Raw genomic sequence first — 8,132 nt, 5'->3', positions numbered from 1 at the left:
GGGCATGGTGCAGGGTCCCCTGGTGCCAGGTGATGCTGCAGGTGGGCACAGGACAGGGTGGCCCCCAACTGCAATGCTCTCCTGTGTCCCCAGTGTTCCCTGCTGGCATCCTGCAGCCCACCCTCTACGACCCCGAGTTCCCGCAGTAAGTGTGGGGCTGGGGCATGGGTGGGGGGGGTTCAGGGCAGGGGATGGGTGGCCTGGGGGCACCGCCATCCCTGCCAGCTCCGTGCCCTGCACTCACCTCTGCTCCCTCCCCCCTGCAACAGGTCTCTGAACTATGGTGGGATTGGCACCATCATCGGGCACCCAGGGCCCTTGGGACTAGTGGTGGTGGTGGTGGTGGCTGCCTTGGCAGGAGGACAGTACGACCGGCATGGGAACCTGGTGCACTGGTGGACGGAGCGGTCGTACAGCAAGTTCCTGAAGAAGGCGCAGTGTATCGTCAACCTGTACGACAACTTTACCGTCTACAACCAGCGGGTGAGACCCCCTCCCACCCCGGGCAATATCCGGGCATGCACTGCCCTGCGGGGGGGTGTTCCCCACTGCGCTATGCCTACAGGAGAGCATGGCTCTGCCCTGCCCAGCCATGAGACCCGACAACCCATCACACCTCAGCTGGGAAATTCCTCAGGGCACTGGGTGGGGGAAACTGAGGCACAGCCTCGGTGCCAGGGTGGGGATGGGGGGGATGCCTGGCTGGGGTGGGGGGCATCTCCGCCCACTCCACGTCTCTCTTGGCAGGTGAATGGCAAACACACGCTGGGGGAGAACATCGCTGACATGGGGGGGCTCAAACTCGCCTACTATGTAAGTGTCCCCCCACCCTGGGGCGTCACAACCCCAGCAGAGCCATGGGGCCATGGCTGGTGCCGTCCCCACCGGGGGGACTGGAGACCCCTCAGCCCCACCTTGCTCCCTGCGGCACGAAGCAGGCCTGATCCAGCTTGCTGGTTGCTGGGGGGCTCCAGGGGGAGGCTTAGGGCAGGTCTGGGGGGCACCCAGGCCACGCTGAGGGCATCCCTTGTTCTCCAGGCCTACCAGAAGTGGGTGAGGGAACACGGCCCTGAGCACCCACTGCACCACCTGAAATACACCCATGATCAGCTTTTCTTCATCGCCTTCGCCCAGGTGAGCCCCTGCCCTCCCCACGTGGCACGTACTGGGTTGAGGGGGTCACCCAGTGTGGGGCCTGTGGCCTCAAGGGATGGGGCAAGAGCTCTGCCGGACCCACTGCCTGTGGCCAGGAGCCGAGCTTGGCTCCATCAGCAGGTCCTGGGCTCAGGGCACAGGGCTCAGCCCTGTAAGGAGCAGCCCACACAGCCCTGCTACTCCTGGGGACCCTACAATAACAAATGTGTGCCCCCCCATCACCTCCAGAGACCCCACAGTAACCAACGCACATGACCCTGAACTCCTAGGAGACCCTACAGCCAGGCAGCCCACTCCCCTAGGAGACCCTGCAATAACAAACATGTCCCTACGCTCTGGCTCCCAACCCACCTGTACCCCATACACAGACTCCCGTGAGACCCTACAATAACAAGCACAACGAGGGCATCACTGCCCCAGTCCCCCAGCAGACAGAAGGACTGATGTGCCCCGGTGGGTGCCAGGACCCCATGGCTCACCCATAGGAACCTGTCTCCCCTGCAGAACTGGTGCATCAAGCGGCGATCCCAGTCCATCTACCTGCAGGTGCTGACGGACAAGCACGCCCCGGAGCACTACAGGTACCATCCAGCCCCAAAATGGGGGGGCATGACAGGTGACAGCCTTCCCCCCATCTGGCAGTGCCATGCAAAGTGGGGTGGGCACCAGCACGGCACCAGAAGGCGCTGGGTGGGCATCCCTGGGGCAGGGGGTGGGGTGCTGATGGGGTGAGGGGGTGCCCCAAGTGGGGCGCATGGCAGCGGCAGAGGGGGCAGGGGGTGCCCGGCTCTGAGTTGCTCCCCTCTCCTGGCAGGGTCCTGGGCAGCGTCTCGCAGTTTGAGGAATTCGGACGGGTTTTCCACTGCCCCAAGAACTCGCCCATGAACCCAGTGCACAAGTGCTCAGTGTGGTGAGGCTGATCCCCCCCGGGCAGGCTGGCACCCCCCCTCCCTGCTCGAGTGCCACCCTGTGCCCGCTCCCCATCTCCTCCTGTCTCCCCTTCCTACTCTCCAGGCAAAGGGGGCACCTCCAGGTGATGCAGGGGGCCACTCCCCCAAAGACAGGCACCCACCAGAGGGGTGGAGGCAGCGGGGAGACACTTGGGGTGGGTGTGAGCTCCTGCTCAGAGGCAGCTGCCTGCTGCCCATCCCCTTCCTACCTCCTGCCCTGAGTGCCCATGGAGGACGGAGGCGATGCAGGGCACCCCCCCAGGCACCCATGTACCCCCTCTTCTGTCCACCCACCCCAAACCCTTCATCCAACCCTACCACACCCAGCCCAGCACCAGTTGGGGCAGGGAGAGTGAACCAGAGATGCTGTGGGGCTGCCCCATGCCAAAAGCCCCCCTGCCCAGTGCCCTCCCTGGCACTGCCTGTCCCAGCCCCATCCTGTCCCTGCATCAGCCCTGCCAGCGGGTGGGCATAGCCGGCAGGGACTGGGGCTGGGCGATGCCAGCCTGCCCTGGGAGTGTGGGGACATGGACGTCTGCTGTATTTTTCGCTGCTGTTTCTGGTCAATAAAGTGCTGGATGTGCCAGGAGGGTGAAAGGGGCCGTGGCCGGGGGACAGGCAATAGTGAGCAGCACCCCCAGTCCTGCCTGCCCAGCTTGGGGACCCACACACTGCCTGTCCTACCATCATCACACCCCATGTTTATTAACCACCAAGTACCCTGCGCAGGTGGCGTAGGGCCCCCCTGTGTCTGGGATTCAGTGCCCCACGGCTGCTGCATCCAGATTGGGGATGCTCTAAAGAGCTGCTGGCCACCTACGGGTGCTGCAGCCATGGGGAGGGTGGGATGCAGGTCCAGCAGTGCTCGTGGGGGGCCCTGGGGCCATGGGGTCAGGCCATGGCGTGGGCCACGTAGGTCTGCTCCTGCACCCCGTGGAAGAGGTGGGCCATGGGGCCCTTGGCCAGGATGGCCACATCCTCGCCGCCGTGGGTCTCCGAGGCGAGGGGCACAGCCGCCTGCTGCAAATAGTCGTACTGGTCTGGGGAGGGAGGAGAACAGGGTGAGGGGGCCAGCAGTGGCTCCCATCCCCATCCCACCACCTGGCCATTGTCCCTGTGCCCTCACTGGCTGTTCCAATGTCCACATCGCTCCGGTTGGTGCCTGGATAACCCGGTCCATTCCCATAGAGGATAGAGGTGTAGTTCTTCCCATCAACAGCTTTGCTGGGGGCCAGACCTAGGGATGGGGCAATGGATGGGGGGGGATCATCCAAGAAACCCTCGTATCACCCCTCTGGCCCCAGCCAGGGTGCCCTGGAGCTGGCAGTGCCCAGCAAGGGGCCATGCCCCACGCTTGGCAGCTGGGCAGAGCCCTACCGAAGATGGAGGAGCCACGCAGGGTGTAGCCGCCGAAGGAGAAGACATGGGAATGGTCAGCAGTGATGACTGTGAGGGTCTGTGCCTCATCCGTCAGGGCACCTGCCCGTGCGATGGCCCGGTCGAACTCTACTGCCTCGGTCAGTGCCCTATGGGCTGCACCATCGTGGTGGCCGTGGTCAATTCTGCCACCTGCAGATGGGCGCCCATGGTACTAGGGATCGACAGCAACACCCCCAACTCTTATCGCCACCCCGGGATGTGGGACCCCCCTCTCGCCCACCCCAGGGGCACCGGCCCTGACTTATCTTCCACAAAGAGGTAGAAGCCATTGGGGTTCCTGCTCAGGACCTTGATGGCTGCCTCCATCATCTCGGTGAGTGACGGGTCCATGGTTGTGTTACGCAACATGTTGTACTTCATGTCCGTGGGTTCGAAGAGACCTAGAAGGGGAGGTGTTGGGGACAGCCTCAGCGCCTGCACATGTCCCAGTGGCTGCCAGGTCCCAGCACACAGGATGTTTGTTACCCATTAAATAATTCACACTGGGGTCAGCGGCAGCGGCCAGCATCTCTGTCCGGTTCCAGACATAGAGGGCACCCTGTGGGCAAATCCCACGGGGGGTTAGTGGATGCCGGGCCCTGTGCCCAGGGACGGAGGGCAGAGGACTGTCCCTGCTACGTCACCCACCGGGTGTGCCTTCAGCCACATGTCGATGAGGTTATGCCCGTCCTCTCGTATCCCATTTGACGTGGAGTGGGTGGGGTACTCGGGGTCTAGCGTCCCCTTGGGGGTCATGTATTTTCGACCACCCCCCAAGATCACCTGGAGGGGATGAGACAGGCGCAGTGTTAGTGGGGGTGCCCGGGGGTCTGCCCTTGTTCCACCTCCCTCCCCATGCACGGGTGCTCACGTTGATGTCGACGTTGTGGACCAGCTGCCAGGCGATGTCCTTGCAGCCCTGGCTGCGCGCGTTCACAGGCATGTTGGCATCCGCGTACCAGTTGCGGTTCACCACGTGGGCGTATGTCCCCGAGGGTGACGCATGCTGCACCCGCGTCGTCGTCACGATGCCCACCGCTTTCCCTGCCGCCCCCCCATAGAATGGCTTTGGTTGGAAAAGACCTTTAAGATCATCAAGTCCAACCTTTAACCTAACCCTGCCATCCCACCACTAAACCATGTCCCTGAGCACCTCATCTATCCTTCTTTTAAATACCTCCAGGGATGGGGACTCAACCACCTCCCTGGGCAGCCCATTCCAGAGCCTGAAAACCCTTTCTGTGACATTCCTAATGTCTAGCCTAAACCTGCCCTGGTGCAACTTCAAACCATTCCCCCTTGTCCTATCGTCCATTACCAGGGAGAAGAGGCTGACCCCCACCTCGCTACAGCCTCCTGTCAGGCAGTTGTAGAGGGCGATAAGGTCTCCCCTCAGCCTCCTCTTCTCCAGACTAAACAACCCCAGGTCCCTCAGCCGCTCCTCGTAAGACTTGTGCTCACCCGTCAGGCCCCATGAAAGGCGGCCGGTGGGGGCACAGGGTCCCACATCATTGAGCCCTGGGATGCTTGTGGAGGGGGCAGCCCCCGACTTGATGCCCCTTGCCCCTGCAGGGTCGCCTCCAGCCCCGCTGCCCTGTGCCCCCCATTACCAGCTTTGCGGGCTCGCTCCAGCACCGAGACCATGCCGGTCCACGTTGTAGGTCTGCCGAGGACACACGGCAGGCTCAGGGCAGGGGGTGGTTGGCAGAGGCACCCGGGGGGTTGCTTCCCCCAGCACCCCTTGCCACCCTCACTCTTATGCCTGAGGGCAAGTGGGGGACGTGCAGGGACCCCCCTGCAACCCGTATGCGCATCCGCAGGCTGCTTCTGTGCCAGCAGCCCTGTGGGCATCATCACCCTGGCCCCATGCCCAGCATGACGGTGCTTTACCTTGGAGAGAGCCACGTAGGGGAAAGCATCCAGGGCGAGGGGGGTCTCAGGGCCCAGCTTCCCCTGCTCCTGCCCCTTTAGGATGCGGGTGGCCGTGATGGTGGGGATCCCGAATCCTGGGTGAGGACAGAGGGTCGTGGTTACCCTCTGGACCAGGTACCCTCCCCACATCCCGCCCTGAGGGGAACTGGCTGTGCCAGCCTGCCCGCCAGGGCTGTCAGCAGGACTCACCGTCTCCGAGGAAGAGGATGAGGTTTTTGGCTTGGCTTATTCTGGGCTGGATCTTTAAGGAGGCCTCGATGGCTGCGGCTGCCTGCTTGTTCCAGAAGGATGGTTTCTCCTCCTCCACTGGGACAGGGCAGCACCCATCAGTCCCAGCTCTCCGGCACCCACATCCCCAGGGTACCCGCACCCCTGGGACACCCGCATCCCAGGGGTACCTCCTGTGCTGGGGCCTTCTCTGACATGGACTGAGTGGGTCAGGGTGCTGTTTGGGATTGGGAAAGGCCATGCAGGTTTGCATCCACCGCTTGGCCCCGGGGTCCTGGGGCAGAGGAGAGGGCAGCAAAAAGGGTCATGATGGGGGGCACCATCTGGCAGGTGAGATGGGGCTACATTCATGGAGGGGGGAGGTTACACGTGTCTCCCCCAGCCCAGAAGCAAGCAGGAACCTGAGCCCTCAGGGAAAAAATGGCTCAATGTCCTCAGAAAAGCAGGGGTAACACTCATTAACCCTTGCAGAGCCAGGCAGCCCCTGCCCCCACCCCAAACCCTCCCTTGTGGCCAGCCAGGCTGGTGCCCTGCTGGGTGCCCCACTTCCCTGGGCACCCACTTGCAGCCAGCCAGGCACCCGTCCCCGTCCTTGTCCCCACCTGGGATGACAGCAGCGCTGAGTCCTGTCCAGAGGCCCAGGCAGAGGGTGAGGGGTGCCAGGAGCTGCATGGTGAGATCCGGTAGCCCAACACTGCTGGCAGCGTCTGCAGCTCTAGCAGAGCTGGGGAGGGACTTCGGACCGGACCAGCCCTTGAGGGGTGAGTGGAGGGGTTTGGCAAAGTCTCCTATAGCCCAGAGTCCTGCCGGGCAGCCGGCACAAAGGCCATGGGGCTGGGCTGGAGGCACCTCCTTGGCACACCACCTTGCTGCTGCTGGGGGACGGAGGGACTTGGGGCACAGATGCAGGGAGCGAGGCAATGGACAGTGCCTGGCAGGGGTGCCACAGGCAGTGCTGAGCATCAGACCTGGGGCAACAGGGGTTTCGGGAGCACCTGGGGGTCACTCGTGCAATGAGCAGCCCTGCTCTTTTCCCAGCACTTCCTTGAGCAATAAATCCACTCATCTGGACAAAAACTCTGCTCCTTTCTTAGCTCTTGTGGGGAGGGTACCAACCTTTGTGTACTGTGCCCCAGCCTGGCAAAGCTGGTGTGGGCATGGCCTCCCCTCACCCTCATTTTATCACCTCCTGCACCACAATGTGTGGTGGTCCTGGGGGGGAACTAGAAGCCACGACCACCTGGGGAAACTGAGGCACAGGGCAGCACCCTAGGAGGTGACTACTGCCGCAAACCCTTGTGTGGCAGATGGAGACAAACAACCCATGTTTTATTGCATCCCTTGATCCTGGCCGCAGTGGGGACTCAGCTGATGAGACCCTTGATGGGGCAGCCAGGGCTGAAGTGGGGCTCACCCGTGGCTCTCAGCCCCCCACCAAGCGGGCGGCCATACAGAGGGTCAGGAGGGCGAGCAGGGGTGGCGGGGGGCACTGGGTGCCACGGGACGCCCTGCGGGCTGCCCTGCACTGGGGCTCGGTGGCGTAGGGCTCGAGGCAGGCAGCATAGGCCATGGCATGGGCGATGTAGTGCTGCTCCTGCACCCCATGGAAGAGGTGGGCCATGGGGCCCTGGGCCAGCACCACCACGTCCTCCCCGCTGTGGGTCTCCGTCTCCAGGGGCACGGCTGCCTGCTGCCTGTAGTCCTTGTCCTCTGCAGGGCAGGCAGGAGAAATGGGGCTGGGGGCAGCAGGCTCCCCTACCCTTCGCAGGGATCGGGGGGGGGGCAGCTCCCATTACCCTGGCGTCTGGGCGATTCCTGCCCAAGGTCACCTGAGCCAGGCGGTGGCACCAGGACCCCGTGCAGCCTCAGTGGCTGGTGTAGGCTCGCTTGTCCTTGGCTTTCTTTGGGGCCAGCCCTGGCACAGGGAGAGATGCTCTCACACCCTGTCCCAGCTGGGTACCTCTCCCCAGCTACCCACCTTGGCTGGCTTGGCCTCCAGCGGGAGCAAAAGGAGAAGGTGGGAATCAGGACGCTCACTACCCCTCCCTGGGACCCACCAAAGATGGAGGTGCCACGCAGCGTGTTGCCTCCAAAGGTGAAGACGTGGGAGTGATCGGCTGTCACCACGGTCAGAGTGTCGGAGGGGGACGTGAGCTCGCCCGCCCGTGCCACCGCCCGGTCCAGCATGACGGCCTCCATCAGTGCCTGCTTGGCCCGGCCGCTGTGGTGGCCGTGGTCAATCCTGCCACCTGCATGGGGAATGTGGTCGTCATCCCCTCCCGGGTCCCCTGGGACACCCACATTCTCCCAGGACCTGCGTCCCACCCCAGTCCCAGCCATGCTGCCCGCCTGGGGCTACTCATCTTCCACAAAGAGGAAGAAGCCATTGGGATTCCTGCGCAGGATGCGAATGGCCTTTTCCGTCATCTCCACGCTTGAGGGGGCCTG

General features: G+C 63.4%; 3 protein-coding genes across 3 annotated transcripts in view; 1 reads left to right on the top strand and 2 right to left on the bottom strand.

Annotated features, from left to right (window-relative positions):
* ECEL1 (endothelin converting enzyme like 1) overlaps positions 1-2,069 on the top strand; it is an 8,416-nt gene extending 6,347 nt beyond the window's left edge. Inside the window, 7 exon segments of the mRNA XM_009634376.1 lie at positions 42-90; positions 93-145; positions 270-483; positions 748-813; positions 1,039-1,134; positions 1,660-1,736; positions 1,970-2,069. Coding sequence (XP_009632671.1) covers positions 42-90; positions 93-145; positions 270-483; positions 748-813; positions 1,039-1,134; positions 1,660-1,736; positions 1,970-2,069 — 655 coding nt within the window.
* A 927-nt stretch (positions 2,070-2,996) lies between these two features.
* On the bottom strand, positions 2,997-6,356 carry LOC104122276 (intestinal-type alkaline phosphatase-like). Its single transcript, XM_035889994.1, is given in 11 exon segments — positions 2,997-3,145; positions 3,232-3,342; positions 3,483-3,676; positions 3,793-3,925; positions 4,011-4,083; positions 4,173-4,307; positions 4,396-4,642; positions 5,075-5,187; positions 5,415-5,530; positions 5,646-5,762; positions 6,287-6,356. Coding segments are annotated over 11 exon segments (1,458 nt in total).
* Positions 6,357-7,107: 751 nt separating this feature from the next.
* LOC104122217 (intestinal-type alkaline phosphatase-like) overlaps positions 7,108-8,132 on the bottom strand; it is a 2,539-nt gene continuing 1,514 nt past the window's right edge. The window contains 4 exon segments of the mRNA XM_035890019.1: positions 7,108-7,444; positions 7,539-7,599; positions 7,742-7,935; positions 8,050-8,129. Of these exon segments, the coding sequence (XP_035745912.1) occupies positions 7,108-7,444; positions 7,539-7,599; positions 7,742-7,935; positions 8,050-8,129 (672 nt within the window).

Source organism: Egretta garzetta, unplaced genomic scaffold, assembly GCF_000687185.1.
Source record: "Egretta garzetta isolate BGI_Z169 unplaced genomic scaffold, ASM68718v1 scaffold172, whole genome shotgun sequence".
NCBI classification, from domain to species: domain Eukaryota; kingdom Metazoa; phylum Chordata; class Aves; order Pelecaniformes; family Ardeidae; genus Egretta; species Egretta garzetta.
The sequence above is the reverse complement of the archived record's forward strand: the minus strand, read 5'-3'. Positions and strand labels throughout refer to the sequence as shown.